This window comes from Perissodus microlepis, chromosome 17 (genome assembly GCF_051167445.1).
Source record: "Perissodus microlepis isolate ML-2025 ecotype Zambia chromosome 17, ASM5116744v1, whole genome shotgun sequence".
NCBI lineage: Eukaryota > Metazoa > Chordata > Actinopteri > Cichliformes > Cichlidae > Perissodus > Perissodus microlepis.
Genome location: NC_140477.1, coordinates 30,441,862 through 30,463,065, shown reverse-complemented (window position 1 = coordinate 30,463,065; position 21,204 = coordinate 30,441,862). Strand labels below are relative to the sequence as shown.

At 37.8% G+C, this 21,204-nt stretch overlaps 1 protein-coding gene and 2 long non-coding RNA genes across 4 annotated transcripts; all 3 read left to right on the top strand.

Annotated features, from left to right (window-relative positions):
• The first annotated feature begins 7,566 nt into the window (after positions 1 to 7,566).
• On the top strand, positions 7,567 to 9,301 carry LOC146369879 (uncharacterized). Its single transcript, XR_014797393.1, has 3 exons — positions 7,567 to 7,906; positions 8,447 to 8,486; positions 8,625 to 9,301. It is a non-coding gene; the product is annotated as an uncharacterized LOC146369879 (long non-coding RNA).
• A 520-nt stretch (positions 9,302 to 9,821) lies between these two features.
• Positions 9,822 to 11,287, top strand: LOC146369878 (uncharacterized). 2 transcript variants are annotated; one of them, XR_014797439.1, is made up of 4 exons: positions 9,822 to 9,911; positions 10,393 to 10,461; positions 10,669 to 10,743; positions 11,145 to 11,287. It is a non-coding gene; the product is annotated as an uncharacterized LOC146369878 (long non-coding RNA). The 2 variants fall into 2 exon arrangements; XR_014797438.1 differs by lacking the exon at positions 9,822 to 9,911 and having other exon boundaries at positions 10,305 to 10,461.
• A 7,412-nt stretch (positions 11,288 to 18,699) lies between these two features.
• LOC146369877 (uncharacterized) lies at positions 18,700 to 20,684 on the top strand. Its single transcript, XM_084909348.1, has 3 exons — positions 18,700 to 19,763; positions 19,882 to 20,050; positions 20,561 to 20,684. Exons 1-3 carry the CDS (start codon positions 18,995 to 18,997, stop codon positions 20,682 to 20,684), a joined length of 1,062 nt encoding a protein of 353 aa, XP_084765474.1. The 5' UTR covers positions 18,700 to 18,994.
• Positions 20,685 to 21,204: the final 520 nt, after the last annotated feature.

Below are 21,204 nucleotides of genomic sequence, written 5' to 3'. Positions count from 1 at the left end.
AATTGGTGCGTAAACATGTTACAAGGACACAATGCACATTGCAGAGTACATGAATGGGAAGTAGGAATTCCTTCTCTCTATACTTACACTCCTCCCTAACAAATGCCAAGTCATCATCTCCATATTGTGTGTCCCACTTTTCAAGTTTCATTGAAGTGTATCCAAGTGCACAAGATGTAAAACAATCTATTCGTTTTTAAGCTTCTTACCGCGTCCCCGTCAAGATGCCATTCATTTAAGAGACTAATAATTTTTTGAACTTAAATTGTGCTAACTTCAACGCAGTAACATTAAAAATAAAACATATTAGATCTCATTTTTGTCGGACACAAGAACAACTCGAGCATCTTTTTTTCGGGAGCCGAACTAGAGCTTACAAGTTTGCCGTGCCCCTGGGGACCAGTGCTAGGTTGTGCGGCAGATCCCAGCGTGGAGGGTCCAGACACTCCCACAGCGCAGACTTTGCTATCTGCACAGAGCGTTTCTGGTGTGGCTTATGAAGAGAAGAGACAATACAGCTCCCGGTAAGCATGTCTGTTGTAGCCTGCCCTTTATAAATATCTCTTGGATTATTCAAACAGTGTTTAAAATGTGACTGGTTTGTTATCCAAAAACATTTCATCTGTGTTACTGATTTAAAATATACATATATATATTTCAAGTTTTTAGCTCAAACAGCCTCTTGAGCATATTCATATAGCAATTCCACATAACCAGTGTGCACCCTAATGTACATCTTTGAACTGTATGTTAATCAGTACATGAAGCGTACCTCTGAAAAGAGTCCATCATTTGTGATTTTACTGATTTGTTTTTTAACTGCAGTTTTCACAAACTGCGGATGATGAAATCCTCTGTATTGTAGAAAATGTCTTTAAACTATCGCTGTTCCTACTTACTGAGTTCCCTAGCTACTTCTTTACTATGTGAATAAACAATTTGAACAAGAAAGGATTTAAAGACACATTGAAGCAAAGGCAAACAATTTGTAATGAAATTCATGTGACCGTTCTTCTGAAATCCAGCAGAGAGTGAAAATCCAAGAGCTGCTGCAATCCTCTGCATTAATGATCTTTCTGTTTCTCTCCTTCTGCATGTGTATGTGTGTGTGTGCTCACAGAGGGGAGGTCACGGCAGGAGTTCCCTGAGTTGACACAAATGAACCATAAAGTCAGTTTGGACTGAGGAGCAGTTGGTAAACTACATTCAGTGTAGAGAAAATTACTTTTTTATCCAAAGCATGCACAAGAAATCAAATCTCTGTATCACAATGATTTCATTAGAGCCTTATTATTTTATGGGGGCAATATCACAAATTACCGTAGATCATTAATAGGGAACAAAAAAGGAGGATCACATCAGCAATGGGAGACAGAAGTCTTGACACGTGCTTATAACTTAAAACACAAAAAACCCAGTTACAGCTGGTAAGATTTATGGTATAAACCAGACTTTCACAGTCTGCATCTTTACAGGGTTTTTTTCTGCTTTTGTTCACTCCTAGTGTGATTAACAAACAACAACCACAAACACAGAGCCCACTAACTATTAGCCGCTTTCCCCCCCTAAACAGTCAGTTGACTGAGAGAAATGCAGTCCATTATTGTGGACGCTGAAGGAGATGTGCTCCATAGTCAAACTTATATTTCCTTAACTTACATCCTATGTTCTGTTTAATTCCGGCATCCCTTTGATGGAAAATTGGTTAAACCATTGCTCAACTTATGTCTGAATGACGGCAGATAATTCTGATGAAAAGGAAACTGACCCCGTAAGCACTTTGCAGCTGAGTCGAGGGCTCGTGGAAATAAGGTCAAGGAGGTGTCCGGCGTGAGTGCGCGTGCGGCCTGACATTCCATTTGGGACATCTGACAGACACATTAGTTTTTTACAACCGAGATTCCAGGGCACATGCTTATATGGTTTTCTTTTATTCAAAAACAGGTTAGTTTAGCAATCGTGTAACTGTGTCCTTGACCTTTTTACCGGTTTGAGGAGTTGGTTCCCTGGCCCAGATATCTGGGATGGTTCAAATGCCGAGTCTCCAAATGCAAACAAAAGGATATTTTCCACGTTATTTCTTAAATGTGTATAAATGAGATCGGATGATGTCCGATAAAAGTAATAAACAATAAATGTAAATCATTTTTTAAAAACTTTGCAGACTCATTTACCCACTCCAGTGAAAGCGATAAAAAAAAGATCATGGCTTTAATGAGATTATGAACAAAATGCATTACATTTTGTTTTTTTTGCTACATTAACAACTTTTCCAACTCTGATTCTCTGCAGGACCAACACGGACATCAGTTCAGACTGAAATCCAGTTCAGACGGCACACGCAACATGTTCAAGCTTGCTTGGAGGCCTTTCAATAAATATAAGAAGATGGTTAAGGCGAGAGATTGCTATTCTGTCTTTTACATCAGTACAAAGGGAGAACTAAATGCCAAAAAAGAGAGACGTTTTTAAAAAATGACGCTTTAAAACAGTTCAAGTATCTTTGTGTTTACGGGGAGAAGGGAATAACTGCGGCCGAGGCTCTGAAAAGAGACGGTCGCTTCACCGATGACCTGGGCTACTTTGAGCTGGTTAACATCGACGACGAATGTAAGACTGAGTGCACAGACATAATTGATTGTCTGGACAATAAGAAATTCCAGATATGTTTTCCACAGGGAGCAGATACGGAAATAAAAGATGTAGCCATCCCAGGGCAGCAGAAACCTCCACACGCATCAAATAATGCAAAGTGCAGCGGTGGAATGACATCAGTCTTAGATGTAGCAGAACGGATTGAGTCTAAAAACGGCAATCAAAGAAACGGGTAGCAGCATTGACCGTAAGGAGGTTTACGATCTACTTTGTCAGCAGTATCCGCGTCTGAAACGATGAATGGAGAGTAGATTCCCTAAAAATTCTTTTCAGGAAGCACTGAAATACAGGAAGGAGAGCTTTGGAAAGAGCCGACAGCCTTTTACTGAAATTTGCAGTGTTATGTTGCTGCTCGAACTGAGCGAGTCAGTTTGTCTCATAACTGGTTCCTTCATAAAGCAAGGCACAGGCTTTGTGCTATTTGACAACTTTGTCTTGACCAACGCCCACTTATTCGACTACTGGGTTAAATCAAACACACCTAACTGGCGTGAATTTGTAAACATTACCGTGGTCTTTAACTTTGAAGACCAAGAATCAGACAGGAACAACCTCAGGGCTAAGGTGTTCGTCGGCAACGATAAGTTAGATTATGTCAAGCTGGAAACAGAGAAAGTGCCGCCAGGGCTCCTTAAGAGATTTGGGCCTGTACCTTCAGACGGCAAGGCCTGTGTCTGATTGGGAACTAAAAATAATATAATAATGACAACACACTGGTTCTTATGATTTCTTTATTAGGTTTATTTGATGTAGGATTAAATTGACAGCTTTAAAGGTGAAGCGACAAGGGGACTGACCATCCTACCTGTGTCAGAAAAGAGCCAAAGTTAGAGCAGCTTACATTCAATCATTTGTCGGTAACCTAAACATATGTGAAAAGAGAATTTGTAAAAGTAGTCACCTGTCCTGGTTGCTTCTTGCAGGATGTGGAAGTAGCTCAATCCGAGCTCCTGGAGCAGACCAGTGTGCCGGGTTAGGGGAGTATGGTTAAGAAGGGTTATATAGTAATGGTTGAAGCTTATGTTATTGATTTGTTTATAGTACGTTTTTGGAAATATGTATCTGTTTGTTATGTGCTCTAATGTTATTGTATGTTAATGTTTTCATTTTGATTAGTTAACCCCCATACTCGGGCTAGTCCGGATGCTCACCCTAATAGGTAGAGGATTAAAGGAAGCCATTTTGTTTTTAGTGGGTTGGTGTTTGTGCTGTTAATATGTGCCTTCTTTAATAAAGTGCCAGTCTCGCGTCATATTATTGGAAGGAACCCATGACCGCCGGCCAAAACTGACAGGGGGGCCAAGGTTGTGATCTCAGTGAAGAGGTAGATATGCAGAGACAACATGAGTATTAGAGGGCGTCGCTTGAAGAAATGGATATATTACTTCAGAAAATAAAAATACATCGCAAGAACATGTATTGGGGATGTGAAATAAAGTCAGCTTCACAAGGTTGCATGATTCCATCAAGCTTTCTCCTTCATTAAGCTGATAGAACCAAAGGTCTCCCAGCTCGTATTTGAAGAAGTAGCCCCACTTTCCACACCCCTCAAAAGGTAGAGCCGATTCTTCCCGCAAGCTCCTCGGAGCCGGTATCTGACTGCGGAACATGATGACGCTCTTATTTTTCTTTTCTCTCCGCAGAGCATCGGCCGCATCGCATCTGTTTCTGTAGACAGTGACGAGGGTGTCACTGACCACCGATGAGGACCAGTCGCTGCTGCTGCCTCCCATGCTTACGGCGTCGGGAGAGCAGACCCATACAGTAAAAAAATACATTTTTCCTGGCTAAAATATATTTCAAATATATGGTAAATATATTTTGTATTTGTGATGCTCCAAAAAAATATATTTTTGAAATTGAAAATATATTTCTTTCAAACCAAAATACATTTCAAAACATATTTTAGGGTGAAGAAAATACATTTCCAACCTTACAGTAGAATGTATCCTTTATTTAAAATATATTTAGTGCAATAATGATGATAATGATAATAATACTAAAAGTAACATGTTTTATGCACATCTGCAAAAAACAGTTGGATTCAAACAAAACAAAGTCAAAGGTCTATCACGAATTAGGTTGTTTATTCATTTGCTTACAGTATTTCACATTACACAATATCTCACTATAATGTAGTGTTCATTGACTTTGAAATTATCTGTCAGTGATACAGTAAACAAGATACAACAACTGCTATGTACACTTTAGTTTTTGACAATATATACAATTTAGTACTTAAAGGAACACACTCCACTTTTTTGGAAATAGGCTCATTCTCCATCTCCCTCAGAGTTAAAAATGCAGCGTCTTCTTTCTAGATCCGTACGTTAATAGGACTCTGGAGCGTGATCTTACGGGATGGGGCGTAGCCAGGATTTTTGGTCGAGGCGCCATATTAGCAGGCCAAACAAATGCTTGCTGTGTGGTCGGTTGTAATGTTAGATTGCACTACCGGCAAAGGAATAAGCTTGAAACAGGCTCTCTTTTCATTGTTTCCTCACCTGGAAGCATCACGAGGGAGCTTATGTGTTGGATGTTACCAAAAGAAGGCGTCTAGCCTGGATAGCAGCTGCGAGACGAGCTGATATTCAGTTCTCTACCAGCCACAGATATCTGTTGGTGTGCTCCAGTATTTTCATTCAGGTAAGTTCTAAATAAGTTCATATTATTCTTTATAGCCTGTTAATTTTATTTTCAATGCGCTCTGAGATCATAGCACAAACTTAGAACAAACATGCAGAACTACCTTCTATTTATAGAGTTGCTAATTATTTGGCATTATTGCAGCAAACCAGCCTATGAAATGAATGAAACAAATCCTGACTGGGTTCCAACACTACACATGGGGCACTACGAAATCCCTGCTTCAAACTACATGCTACATACCACCATGCCAATCAGATTACTTCTTCCATGTGTGGGTAAAAAGGTGACCTTCCTGGATAAGATGGCAAAGGTTTGCTGCGTTTTGGTGAACATGTGCCCCAGTGTGTTAGTAAAACCAGGGGAAAATGCTCTTCTTAAATACTCTTAAGTCTTGTGCTGTTTATGTAGTGATAAGTTTTCAAAAGAGACAGTAAATTACAGAATGCTAGCAGTGGGTGATATTATTTAAATGCTGTCATTATTTTATGTGAACATTTTGTCATTTGTAAACTATACATAACATTGATTCTACATTGTAACTGATGTGATGTTCTACAAAGTGCTTTTAATTAAAAAGAGGCAAACATTTCTTTGTTTCTTTATTCAACTTTTGAACAGTGGTATTTAGTAAGTACATATTCAGTAAATGCAAACTATTTACATGGCCCCCTAAATTAAAACATTATGGGTTATTCAGAACAGAACTATGCTTGGAAAAATATTGTCCCATCAGTTGATCCAACTCCTCCACAGTAGCAGGTGGAACTTTTCTTTTTGAGGATGGCTTCTTTTACCTGTCACAACGAATGGTCTGTTTATGTTTTGATCAAGAACCTTTTTTTGGGCAGCTGAAGAGGAGAAGTCTATCTTATGGCCAACCTCTGGCTGTATCTTGGTCATATTACCAGGCAAAACCCAGTATGCAGGTTCATCTGTAACAGTCCTTGTGCCACAGATCCTCACTGTTGCTTCTACATTAAACAGAAGAGCAGTGACATGGCTGCAGGTCTCCACGACTCCGGCCATACAGCTGCAGTGGGCGGCTTCAACCTTCCCTGTGATGCTCACAATGACCTGTGGCTGCAATGCTGCAATTCAGTCTTTAACAGTGCAGGACCTAAAACACACACACAGACAAAGTTCATTTAAAGACAAGAACTTTAATAAGCCAAGGCCGACACAAATATGTTTTTTTTTTTTACTTTCAAATCCATTTATCATAAATGTAACAAATAAAGTGTTTTTATGTATCCATCTATAGAACGCTGCATGTTATATTCTAAATCTGCATGTTTCTTTTTAGAAACCTATCAGCAAAAAATGAACCTAAAGTATGTAATGCAAGGATGTAATCACTTTCAAGAGGGAGAAAACATAAAGTTCGACTTTAAGTGACAATTATGGACACCTAATGTGATAAGGAGATTCTGCAGGTCATTAATCAATGTATAAAACTAAAACAGAATGTATTTTTAGTGACACAGGACACAAACAAGGAAGCAAGATGTGTAATTAGGATTATTTATAATAAATATGAATTAATTAGGGCAATTTCTTTAACCATAAAGAATAACTAAATCCTTCAGGACAATGTCACATCAATGCACTGAACTCACTATGTTATCCCTCTAACAGAGCCTCTACATGTTCTCACTGTAATTTCCCCCTCATGAATGAATTTTTGCTAGCACTAATTTGAATGTTCGGGGGGAATCAAACCCATTTTACTGGCAGTACTCAAGCTGACTTACCTTTGCTTGAATGACGGCGTACTCACAACGTGGAGGCTTAAAAATAGCAAAATCTTGTACCCAGTCCTTGGTGAATTGGATGTGCGCCTCCAGAGATTTATAATTGCGAAATTGGTGCGCCGTGTATGCTCTGACTCCACAGACAAGGTATGAGAGTAGATCATGCTAATTCAATAGCGGTTTGGTCTTCAGGGTTTCTACTCCACGGCTATATTTCATACGGGTCCACATTTCAACAATCAAGTACCGTCTCTTTGCATCTGGACACAATCTGTCTCTATACCGTCATTTTCTTTTGAGCTACGTTTCAGAATGGTTCGTAGCAATCTCGTTTTGATTCGTGGCCTGCCAAGATGGTGCTGCGCTCCCACAATGCATTGCGACATTACGTCAACTCCAAAGCCCTTTGCGTGCAGGAGAGTATGCGCATGTGCATTGCCACGGTGGTTTAAAAAATAAAGATATAATGAAAAGTAATTAATAAAAATTAAATATTTAAACATTCCCACAAATGTGCAATGAACGTGCAAAAACTCTCTTTAGTAGTTGTTGCTCTTTCTTTCTTTCTTTTTTTTTTTTGAAAAATAACGACGTCTCTGAGGCGCGAATTCCGACAGTGAGAGGAACGGCCGGATACAGGAGACGGGAAGAAACAAGCCGATTATGTTCGCGTTAATTAAGTGGTTGGAAGATGTAAAATTCTCAATTCTGCCAACTGAACATATACGAGATTTTAATGAGGATGAATAATTAGCCGGCATGGAGGAAACGGACCTTTATTTGGTGGAGTGGCGACAAGAAGCCAAAAGGCGGGTGGCCAGTCTAAGAAGCCTCCATCATCAAGCTAGCAGGTGCCTTTTCTCATATAATATTACTTTATTCTCGCTTATTTGGCACGGAAGCGTAGAGCTGCCACCCAGGCAAAAGAGAAATATAAGTATATCACGTTATAACGTGAAAAGTTTATCGTTCTAACAATATACTATCATGTTTATACAATATACTTTTCATGTTTGAACAACATGTTTTGAACAACATTGTACGAAAAATGTACATAATTATCACGTCCGTACAATATTGTGCGAACGTGATAATTATGTATATTGTAATAACGTGATATTATACAAACATGAAAAGCATAATGTTAGAACAATAAACATTTCACGTTATAACGTGATATAGCTCTATTTTTCTTTTGCCTGGGTGGCAGCTCCACGCTTCCATAATTTGGTAATCAAAATATGTAACTTAATTAATTATATTGTGACGTACTTTTGCCTTTTCTTATTATTCTGCCTTCTCAGAAAGGGAAAAAATACAAATAAAACTGTTTACACTTGTTATATACAATAACTATCAAAACCTATTCACATTTAATTTGGCTTTCACAGAAATCCCACCTCTCCTTCTGGCTACAGAGTACTTACCAAGGTTAGAAACAAAGCACAGTTATGCTTTATTAATGTTCGCTAATTACAATGTTCCACATTTCCTTGCTTTTTAAGTCATTTTTAGGCTTTTTAGAGTTTTTGTTTTTTTAGCAGTAATGTTTCTGCCTATTTATTTCAGCCCACGAAATCGAATGCAGATCTTCCTGATGTGAGATTTACATAAATGTAAGTAATTTTGTTTGTCATTGTCATTAATGTTGTTGCTGTTGTTGTTTTTGTGCAGTTTGCAATCATATAAACCTAGCAAGCATCAGTCAGCACAGTGACTAACCTAAACAGATTCTTGCTTTATTCACATATATTATATGTAATTATATATACCTGCACATTGTACCTAGGGTTGCAGCCACTTGGCCCCACCCCATTGTTGTGACAGCCCTGATTGTACTTATACACTGCATCTGAACAGGGAACAGTCTGCCACATTAATGTATTTTTAAGTGACTTGTTTGTAATACATGAATTTGTTTCTTACAGATGTCAAAGTCTCAACCTCATGCTGCCCTCCCCCATCCTCCTAAAGTAAGTATTTGTTGTTGTAGTTTTTTATGCAGTGTCTGTGTCACATGCTAATCATAATTATTGAAATAACTGTTTTCTAACAGATTTTCCAAAACACTAGTTATGTTTGTTGTCATTCAGACCAATACTACTGCTTAGACATTGCTTAGTGGTCATGCATGTTTGACAAGCTCGTTATGATACCAAAACAGTAGGCCTATCACAATAATCGATATATCGACTTAACACACAATACATGTACATGACCTCAATAATTGTTGATGATGTAATTTATCTGCCATTATATTTACAAAAATAAAATATAATGATAACAAAACAATAACATTAAATAATATTGTTTTCTATTTGTTAGAAAATTTACTATTTATTCAAGTTTTTAAGGTATCTAATATTTTGATTCCTAATTTCAATGATCTAAATACTTTAAGAATTAGATGTTGGTTTGTCAATTGAAAGTGTGTAGATCTTGCATTATTATGGTGTTATATTATGATTATACATTCAAAGACATAAAATGGTCTTAAAATGACAATGACATAACTTGTCGCAATTGTTTATGGGGCAATATACCGACCAACAAAAAGTCGTTATCGTAACAGGCCTTCAAAACAGACGGTTTTATGATTGATAAATTCAAAAAATAAATACATTTAATTTCTCTGAGATTCTCTAATATTCAGTTACAGTTCACAACACAGCTACCTGTACATGCAGTATTATACTGTAAATATAAATCTCTGCATTTAGCATCCTACTAGAAGAGTCACAGTTACTGCCTCTTTTTTTTTTTTTTTTTTTTTTTTTTTTACAAATACCTGGACTATTACTAACACATTTACTGTTTTACTTTTAGCCTGTGGATACAAATGCAGATTTCCTTAATGTAAGTTGTGCATTTTAATTACATCATGTTATTTTTATTATTATTTATTTATTTATTTTATTTTACATTCAAATATTTCAAGCTTCTTGGTTAAAGAAGCTTGAAATATTGCTAATTGCTAATTGCTAGTAGGTAAAGAATAGTTCACCTATAATTGATATTCCCAATTAATTTCTCACCTCTGATTGAATGCCTTTGTTTGTTCTCCTTTTTTGACTATAACAAAACATTTTTGCAGGATATATATGGTGAATTTATATGCATAGATACAGTCGTAGTGCTTGACACATGCACACAGCAGTAGATGTACTAAAAAGGAAATAATTACAATCATGATGTTGATTGCTGATTTCCGTATATATATTTTAGAGGAATGTTTTGTTTATCACCCAAAATGAACTATATTGCTTCAGAAGAGATTTATTACCCTACCTGACTCTTATATATTGTTCTGTTTTTTGTTTGTTTTTGTTATTTTCAGGTTCAATGGTGCGTGTTCTTCTAATGGCCGCCTTCCCACTGGAGGTTTTGATCCACAGCAATTTAAAAGGTAAACAGCTTTGAAAGTCAGTTCAAATGGTTTGCTAATAGTACTCTAAAAAGCCTACAACTCTGTCACCAGTTTCTTTACCAAAAAGTACCCATAAAAGTATCTCTCAATAGCATATCATTGTAGTTCAAATGTTTAGTTGTACAAATATCAGATTTTTGGAAATCTAAAACTAGTCAAATACTCAAATGTTCATGCTTTTTATAGGAGGACAGAGCAAAACGGACATCGGCGCAGAGTGAAGAACTGCCCTTGATAAGGACACTATGACAGCCACATATAGTAAGTGAAGACTTTCTGTGTATCTAAAATTGCATACAGTACAAGTAACTTACTTTGCAACCATTAAAATAGGTTGTAAAGTAAGTTACCAATACAAATAGGTGATGATGCATTGTAGTGGTTGGTCTCAGACAAAGAAGGTCAACAGATTTATGAATGCTGGAGGGTAAGGAGAGACGACCAAAAGGGGTGTTAGCATTACTGTAATGTGAACTGGATAGACTTTCCATCTAGGAAAAAAAAAGAGGTAAAATTATGCGTAAAATATATCTGTATTAATATCTGTATCTATATAAACAGAAATATCTGTTTGCTAAATGAAGCCAGCTAACATAAATCATATTTTTATTTTAACTTTTAACTTATAAAAGTAATAGAACTGTGACTTTTGTTTGTTACAGTGGCAGTAAGGAAGAGGTTTCCCAATGTGTCCAGAAGGGCTTTGAGGATTGCAGTGAAAGCTGGGGGAACTGAGACTGCTGGAAAAGGAAAAGAAATTACATTTTAAGTATGTTGACTTATGTTCATACAATCATACACACATATACACATACACACACATATGTATATATATATATACACATATGTGTGTGTGTGTGTGTGTGTGTGTATATATATATATATATATATATATATATATATATATATATATATATATACACACACACACACACATATGTATATGTGTGTGTGTGTGTGTTTCTTTTAGAATGTTTAAGTATGTAATGAGAATAAAATTATAAAATGAATATTCCTTGCTTGATTGATATGCTATATGTATGTTTTAAACATCAAATAAAGATTTCTTTCAGCTGTTACATGTGAATGTGTTTTCTTAGAAATATATGAAAGGTTAAATTTATATATTTTTGAATGATTTTAAATAAGTTTAAATTGTATTTTGAAATATATTTTATAAATATATTTCAAAATATAAAAAAAACAGCCAAAAAATATATGTGTTAAAACACATTTCAAAATATATTATAAATATTTTTTAAATATATTTTAAAATACATTTTGAAATATATTTCAAAATATACAAAAAATGGCCAAAAAATATATGCGCTAAAATACATGTCAAAATATATAAATATATTTTAAAATGTATTTTAGCACATATATTTTTTGGCCATTTTTTGTATATTTTGAAATATATTTCAAAATGTATTTTAAAATATATTTTTTTATCGTATGGGGATCTCTTCCCCGTTCAAGTACAGAGGAACGCAGGGCTGCAGAGTGAAAGGCTCCATCTTGTCTCTTCCCTCCACAGACCCCCCTCCTTTTTTCCAACCGGATGCGATTAGTCACACATATGGAATCGATTAGACACTTCCGGAGTACTTCCGGTAAGGTCAAAAGGTCAAGGCTGGGGTCATCAATCAAATTTTGACACAAGCCGTACACCTATTCTCTCTCACATGTTTGGGTTAATAATTAGGCCTACATAGCTGCTGGTTGCAGCTTAAAGATTCATCTTAAAGATTCTAAATTCGTCATTGATTTAAACTTTGGGGTTTGCAGAACACACGTGCAGAAAATTACAGAGTAAACAGTGAAAACCACAAACTTAAGTCACAAGATGCTGGAATTCCATTTTTTATTTGAGCAGAAACTTTCAAGGGTCTGTGCCAATGACTGTGTAAACGTTTTCTACAGTCATTGGTCTGTGCCCAGTTGATGATCATACAGTCCAGCAGGTGGCGATAATGCACCAGCGTTATCCGCCAAAAAGAAAAAAGAAGAAGAAGCAGAGTTCCCGCTTGATTGCGTTTGCTTCTCAGTTTTTCTCTGGCTCATCCAAAGGTAAGTGACTAGATAACTTTGATCTGAGTTCAGTCAATCTTGAGTTTAGCTCCTGAATGAAGTTTTCTGCTGCTCTCCTCGGTATCTGTTATCAGATATGTGTGAACCTGTTGAAAGAAAAAGTCAATACAAGTCAAGTTGCTATAAACTAATTTACTGGAAGATATCAACAAAAGCGAGTGAAACAGAAAGAAGTAAACAGCTTTATTATTAGAAGAGAGCTTTTAAATGAGCTAAGTGTAATCAAAGTTTCTGTTATTTTATTAGTCTATTACTAAGCCCTAGTTAGCATCTTTGTGTCACTGTGTAGCACCTGCACAGTTTAGGAATGCAGCTTGCTAACCAAGCTAGCTAGCTAGCACCACTATGGCCTTATTTTTGTGCCACTATTCTGAGCACACGTAAAAAAGGTTTGCAGGTGCAAGTGTTGCATTTTGAGGAGAAATTTATTTTGAGCGAAGAAAAGCTGAATTTGAGTGAACAAAAATCAGATTTTTTTTCATCCAAGTCTGTGATTGGCTGTTTTTGTTGCACAAATATAACGGTGTAGAGAAAGAGTTGAGCGTGCACGGGCAGAAATGTTGAGAGCGCCAGCAACACATTGCAGCCAGCGCAAATGCAAAAACTGAGCCAGAGGGGCTGCTATTGTGTGTGTGTGTGTATGGATAATAGCAAACACTGAAATACATTTTTTGCACGCAGCAATGAATTTTGTTCACTCAGATTCAGCTTTTCTTTGCTCAAAATAAATTTCTCCTCAAAATGCAACACTTGTACCTGCAAACTTTTTTTATGTGTGCTCAAATTTTCTTTACGTGCGCTCAGAATAGTGGCACAAAAATAACGCCATACACCACCACCAGCTTATTATTGTCATTGTACAAATACAACTAAATTGTGGGTGCTCCAACTGTGCATGAAAAATAATACAAATAGTAAGACAGCAGGCAGACAGAGGACAGATTTCAGGCCTAGTGTGAGTGGACTGAGTGATGAGGGTTACTCAGATCATGGCTCAGATTTCTGGGTGGGTGGACAGGAGTGGGGTGTGGGGGGCAGTGTTTGTTAACAGTCTGAAAGGCCCTGGGGAAGAAGCTGTTTGTGAGTCTGGAGAATTTCAGTGCAGAATTTCAGCTTTGATTCACTGTATATTCTTTTCTAATACTTAGAAGAAGGAAAATAAAAAGAGTTAAAATGAGTGACTGATGCCATAAACTCACCAGCGCAGTGTTTCCAGATGTTCCAGCTGTTTTCCTGTATACTTCTATATAGGGGTGGGGTTTTATAATCGATTTATCGATTAAAATCGATTCTGGCTTGGATAACGTAATCGATTCATTAAAATCCTGAATCGATTTTTTTAATATAAATTTATTTTACCCGAAATGCCAGAATCTCAGGTGAAACCTCACAAAATTTCAACAACCACCAAACAGCTAAGACAGTAAATGAGAGCAGGTACACGGATTCTGCACAAAGACGTAAACACAAAGCGCGGACCCACCGACAGATCAGAATTAGTGAGACGTCGCCTTTCTCACCTGACGGCACGGACACGGCCGGGGCTGAAAGCCGACAGCTCGCTGATTCTAAAGCTGTTAGTTTTATCTCTCTCCAAACAATATTGACCGAACCAGCAGCAAAAGAAGATCCAAACTACGCTTCACATAAACATCGTCATGAATTCCCTCTGACTTTTACTGTTTTGCTTCCACCACGATAAAATCACACTTCATGCACAGCTCTCTCTCTCTCGCTCTCTCTCTCTCTCTCTCTCTCTCTGTACTTCAAGAACAGTTTCCCGTCTAAAAATCTGTTTTCTACATTATTCGCTTGCTTGTTACGCACAAGTCTACCGTTGTTTACAGCGCTGTCGGCTGCTGTTTTTTTCCTTTTACATACTTCCGAAAAGAAAACCTAATTTCTGCCGTTCAATACTGAACAAATTTAAACTTTTTAAAATTATGCAAAATGCTTAGCCGTGTCTCTAATAAAACCGCTGTAACGTCAGAGGTAACGTTCATATGTTGATTAATGGTTTTCTTTCGTTTTTGATGTACTGCAGAATATTTTTATAAAATCCCAGGCCAGGAAAACCACCTACATGTTTTTCTGTGTTTTATCTTCAGCTACTTTGACACAAAGGCATCTGCTGTGACGCTTAACACCTTTAATAAAGTCTTGCGTGTGTCAGCTTCCTTTTTATAGATACAAAAATATGTAAATGTACTGATCTGAATTATAATATTTCTGACTGTCAAAATTTCCCAGATTCGAATCGAATTGAATCGAATCGTGGATCGAATCGATTCTAGAAATCAGCGACGATACCCAGCCCTACTTCTATATGATCTGAAATCTTTCTGCAGCCATCTTCTATTGACATTGAAGATTATAAGTTAGTTTTTTTGTTTTGTATCTCATCTTCATCACCTGTGTGTGTGTGTGTGTGTGTGTGTTACTAGTTTATACAGCTCCATTGATTGTTTTGTGTTTGTTCTTGGCCAGGGCATTTTTTAAAGAGATCTGAAGGGTCTTATTTATACGGAGCCCCGGAGGGGACATGGGAGAAAAAAAAATTAAGACGGACTTTTGCGAGATCTCGCAAAACAAACTCGGGATCTCGCAAAACTTTTGCGAGATCTCGCAAAAGTCCGTCTTAATTTTTTTTTTCTCCCATGTCCCCTGCGGGGCTCTGTATATTTATATATTTTACTTATAAATAAAATAAATAGATTAGAAAATGAGCAAACTTCCAATTAAATTGCAGACACTTTCTGTACAGTGGGATAAACAAGGCCCCTGCGCTTTATGTTTGACACCCCTGAACAGCTCATCAGCAAGCAGACCCAAAGGGAGTACGCATTTTGACAATAAAAGAAGCCAGGTGCCTGCTCGCCTGTGTCCAACAGTATAAACACCACTCTCCCTGCGATAAATGTTAGGCATACGTAGGTACTACACACTGCACACATGACTCACATCACTGTATACAGATTCCCAAGATGCTATCTGTCTTCTCTCCTACTCTGGCCCAGGAATGGCCCGACTGCTTCCCTCCTTTAAGGGTAAGACTGTGCCGTGATGCTGACACTTTTCTTTCATCCCCAAAGGATGTGTGCGTATGTGCACTTGAGAGTCTTGACAAGTTTCTCTCTTTGTTGTGGCTTCAAGAGAAGGCATCCGAGTGCAGTTATTTACCCTGATTGAAGACTTCATGTGCTTTTGCAACATCAGTGTTCAATCATGAGAAAGTGGAGAGGGGACGCAGTTTCCTGCCCCCAACTGCGGGGTCTAGTTTGGTTGTGTCAACACTGTCCAAGCCTGTGGTCAGATCAAAAGCCGTCTCTAGTGTAAGAACTACAGTTGGATATTTGGTGTCCAAAAAGATCCCCACTTCCTTTTTCCCATACCCTGACCCCTCAGCTCCTCGACCCCGAGCAAAGCTGGACCACATGATCTCAGTGGTTCGACTCATTAGAGGCTTAAAATGAGTTTTAAAGAAGCAGGAGCGGCACCAAGCTTCAGTTTTTGGATGTAACCTGTCATGCTTTAGTGCTCTGCACTGATTTCAGCTTGTGGTTAATGATGCAACCTTGCCCCCAGCTGAACCAGCAATGACGTTACACTTGAAACTCTGTCATTTTTCCTTAGGAACAGCAGAGGGTGCTGTTGTTTACTAGATAATCAGGAGACTTGCTTAGACTCAACATGAACAATCTGCATGCTTTATGAACTGGGTACAGCTCACTTATCGTCTGAAGAAACGAACAGTACCGTATTTTCTTTTCTGACACCGTATCCTGGTCCTTCCTTTTTTTTTTTATCTGGCAGCTAAATGGTGCTTCTTCTTCTTCTGCTTTTTGTTGTTTAGACAGACGCTGTCCTCCTCAGAACATGCGATTAAACTTCCCGGATATCACATAGACCAAAAACACTCACTGCTATATTTTACTGGGTCCCATTTGGTCCCACTTTGTTTATTATACAAAATATAAATGGGAGATAACAGAACAAAGTGCTCCAGTCCTTGGGAATTCTTTTTTTTAAATCTGTTTTGTCATTATAAAAGGCTGTTGAGTTAACTTGCAATGATGATGTATGAAAATAATGTAGAAAACACTCCTGGATGATTTCGTGGCGTCGCCTGGGAGGCCTGTGTCTACAGTATGGTGATGTGGTAGGGGAGTAAAAGTACATGAGCGCCCACATCGACAACTGGCTGAACTGGAAAACAAGCACAGAGAGTGTATATAAAACGGGGAAGAGCAGAAAGCTGAGATCCTTCAATGTGTGCAACGAAAACTTGGAGATTTTCTATCTGTCAGCATTGCTGTGGTCTGCTGGGGGGCCAGCATGAGACCTGGTGACATCAAGAGTCAAGAAACATATTAGGAAGGCTGGCTTTGGAATTAGTTAGAAACTGGATATCTGATTCACTCCACTGCCATATACACACATACAGGAAATCTTTCATATTGTATGCTTTCACTCTCTACACTGTAAAAAATGGCAGTGAAATTGACATAAAAACCATGTAAAATCCCTACAGAAATGTATAGTAAACCCCAAAACACAATTTTTCTGTTTCAGTCACAGTGAATTTTTGTAAACGTTTAAACAGAATGTTTTTGTTATATTTACAACATCAATGTGTGATTATAATCAAATTTATTGGTTAAAACTACAAATACTTTGAACAAAAACAGTGAAATACCTTAATACTCATAACCAAACAATTATGTTAATTTGACATGCAAATATTGTAAAAATTATAGTTTTAGTCAGTTGTTTTTAAAAATACAAGAATTATATGTAAGTCACTTTACAACTGCATGGATGTACTGGGCCTACTTTTAACATGATTCATGAAATGATGCAAATTCAGGGATAGGACTAATAAAAATGTTTTCACAGAAGATGTCATTGTGAACCTGAGAGGTTGCCTCTCTATTTATAGGCTATATAAAAATATACAATTAAAATTGTTTACATTATGTTGTTTTTTTTTTTTTAATCATTCGGGCTATTTGCAGCCTATTGTAGAGTAACCTATAAGAAATTATTATTTAACGCCTAAGTAATGCTTCTGTCATAATGCTTGTATTCTTTGTTTCTTTTAATTGCAATGTGATACTTAGACTAGACTACTTTTTTGGGTTAGGTTAGCAATGTCTCATTATTACAAGCTAAACAAACTTACAGTGCCTCCCATAGGATTTCTATGGTGCGTCATCTCCACAGAGCTGTAAGCTACTTTAGGCTACTCTCCGTTGCACTGAGCACGCCTAATTTTGAATGTGCATCTGAAGCTTGTCTCTGATTGGATAATGACGTGAGGGCGGGAGGAGAAAAGCGCCTAGTTCACGACTATAGCTAACGAGCCAGCACGAGAGAGAAGACGGGAGAAGAAAACGTCGAACTTTTAGCAACTACGTTTTTAGGACAAATTACAAACATACGATTTCAAGTGTTTTTTTGAGGATCTGTGTTTGTTCGTCAGAAAGTTTGCACGGTAAGTTTAATATCTTGGCGACTTTTTTTCGAGATAAAAGCACCAGTTGATATTTAGACCAATACTCGATAACCTAGCGCTAGCATGCTAGTTCAGCTGAAAAGCACAGGCAAACTTTTGAAATACTAAAAATGATCATCTGCGTCTTTTGTAAAAAGGTATTGGTCACATTAAGAGGCTATGTACTACATTGCAGAGTGCATAAGAATGAGCCTTGTTGTCTTTTTAAATGTGTTGGCGCCAATTGCAGCCAAACATTCACCACGTACTCTGCTTTCAAGGGGCATTTTTATCGTGTGCACAATGCACCTGCACTTCAAGCTACTCCTAAAGCTCTTGTTGCAGATTTAAAATGTGCGGTTTCATTATGTGCCCGCCATTTTCAAACAGTGAAAGAGCTAGTGTCTCACTTAAACGATCATATTGCAGAGGGCAGGTCTGTGTCATGTCCAGTAAGTGGTTGTAAGCATATGTTTACAAAAAAGTCATCATTTACTTCTCACATGTGAAAAAACATGTGTGTAAAAACAACAAACAACTATTCAAAATCAAAAGTAGAGATGGTCATGAACAGACATACAGTGTGAATCATAATTGTATTTTTTTTGTAATTTAAAGACCAAACTCCAGAGAACAGCTCGCTATCATCTGTGGAAGCCTCATCAACCCAGTCGCTGTCATTGCTCTCTGTTTCACCCCAAAGTCTATCGTCGACCTCCTCCAGCAGCCCAGGATGTGACACACAATGGGATGACAACTTTGAAATTCCATGGAGTAAACTTCCTGCAGAAGTGATGCATTTTCTTGAGAGGGGGAAAAGTCCTCGCCCAAAACTGAGGAGGCAAATGGTCCGGATTGTTGTGACTGAGATGATGGAAAAATGCCCTCATGTAGGTAGAAAACATTCAATTGACGTTGCAAAAAAAAATGGTGGCAAAATATCCCAATTCTCTGCAAGATTTAATAGAGGGTGATATTGTTGGCGCAGGCTACCTTTCACTTGTCAAACAGTTGCAGAACAGAATTGAAAATGTAAGGCGCACTTCAACACCCAAAATAAGAAAAAGAAAACATCAGACTGACTCAGACCACACAGACGAGATCCCTTTAGAAGAAAGAGCAGCCATGCAGGATACATACGGGTGCATTAAATGGAATGTAGAATTTCTGCCTCTTGAAGAAACTCCAGAGAGCCAACAGCAAAAGATGGAAAAACTCAAGGTGATGTTCCAGCAAGCTGACGCCAATCCAGAAGAGGTAAAAAGTCTAATGAAGTCCACTCACTACACACAATGTCAACATGTCAATCAGGGGAAAAGTATCAAATGCCTTAGAGAGGAGTGGCTGTTTTGGTTTGATGAACTTGGCATGTCTGTCCACGTCAAGGAACTTACTGGGATTGACCTCAAAGAGACATTCACACGAAATTTGGATTTGAAGGGGAAAAGGCTTCTGGACTACTTGACCACAGTTGCTGTCAGCAAAAGCAAGGTGTTCCTTCAGACTTATGCAAGGCTTCAGAGGATGCGGGGACCGCAGAGTGGCTGCTCAGATGATGTGAAAGAGATGGTCCTGCTTCTGCTCAGCTACTTTGAAGAGAAGGAGGAGTCCATGCTTCTCTGTGTTGAAGATACATGTCTGGCAGATGAGGTACAACTGGAGCAAGTGCCTCTGACACCCACTATTATTGTGTGTGGTAAGTCTGTTTCATAGCTCTCTCTCTCTTTTTTTTTTTTTTTTAAAGTGCACTTTTTATAGAATGTCATGTGACTGCCGTGTTTATTGATATAACCTGTTAAATAATTTGTTCACAGGACAGTCCTGCTATTCCTCAAGAAGATACATGCTGAGTATTGATCGGAACCTCGTCAGCACAAACATATCCTCCTTCATTACTGCACTGTGCCTCATGTTCGGGAGCTACTACAATTTTAACATCCATTATCCATCTGAGCTGGCTTCCACTTTAGAGTTTCTTCAGAGGTGAGCAAATATGGCTTTGTTATTTCTCATAACCGAGACTCTGGGATCTGGAGTCTGGCTTTGATGTGGTTGGAGTCCAGGTCTGGCTCTGAGTCTCGGTCGGCTTCGGAGCCGGATTCAGTTGTTTTTTTGTTTTGTGTTTTTTTTGTTTTTGTTTTTTTTTTATAAAATAACAGTCTGAATCCGGGTCCAAGCCTGGCCGAGACTCAGGGCTAGACCAAGCGTCAGCTGACGTCTGACTACCTATAACCTTTGCTTTGGATTTTAAAAATGCTAAAGTGTGACATATCACTGCAAAAGACACTCGTGAAGGGTGCCAATACTTTTGACCATGCATTGTTCACTTCCCCACAGCATTTTGGTTATACTTTGTCTTGAACGTGGTCATGGCCATGACTGTGTGTGTATATATATACGTATATACTTAATTTTTACTTACTTTGTACTTGTATTTTAACTGATCAATTATAAAAATGCTTAATAAACTTTTATATGATTTTTATTCTACAGGTGTTTCTTCTCCATAAACCCAGAAAAGAACCAAAGTAGAGAACAAATCTCAAAGCGTTGTCTCAGTGTGAACCCTCGAGTCCTCACCCTGATTCAGGATCTCGCCGACCACGAGTGGCGCTAAGCCTAAATCTTGACTCTCTGTGGACTGTTAGTTTTACTTTGTTAATTTTGTTCCACAATGTGTACTGAAACCTTTTACTGGTCGAATGCATGAAGCCAATTCATGAAGATGTTCTTGCTTTGAAGGAATGTTCTTTATAAAAATTAAAAAAAAAAAAAAAAACATGTTGCTACTGCAGTGTTTCTAGACCACATGTGTAGGTTTGTTTCACCACGTGGTTTTCCTGATGTGTTTTCTGACCAAGGCCATGGTTGTGGTGACAGCAGGGTGCGTGTTGCGTTGCATGGTGATTATGATCATTTTTGGCACAATATGTGATTTTTGTTTTAAAGTCTTAACAGGTTATTTAACTTTTTCTGGTAGAGGGTCTAACAAATGCTTGTTTCATGAACATGGTTCTTGCTTTGCAGGAATGTTCCACAGCTTTTATAGCCTATATTTTGATTGAATTGTGTAGTTGCTGTGTGCCTTGCATATTGTGTTAGTTGGAAAAAATGCATCCAATTGCTGTCATTTGGCT

Coding starts and splice junctions, on each gene's coding strand:
- LOC146369877 (XM_084909348.1), top strand. CDS start 18,995: ATGGTGGCAAAATATCCCAATTCTCTGCAAGATTTAATAGAGGGTGAT. Junction 19,764..19,881: donor ACCCACTATTATTGTGTGTG/GTAAGTCTGTTT, acceptor ATTTGTTCACAG/GACAGTCCTGCTATTCCTCA. Junction 20,051..20,560: donor ACTTTAGAGTTTCTTCAGAG/GTGAGCAAATAT, acceptor TTTATTCTACAG/GTGTTTCTTCTCCATAAACC.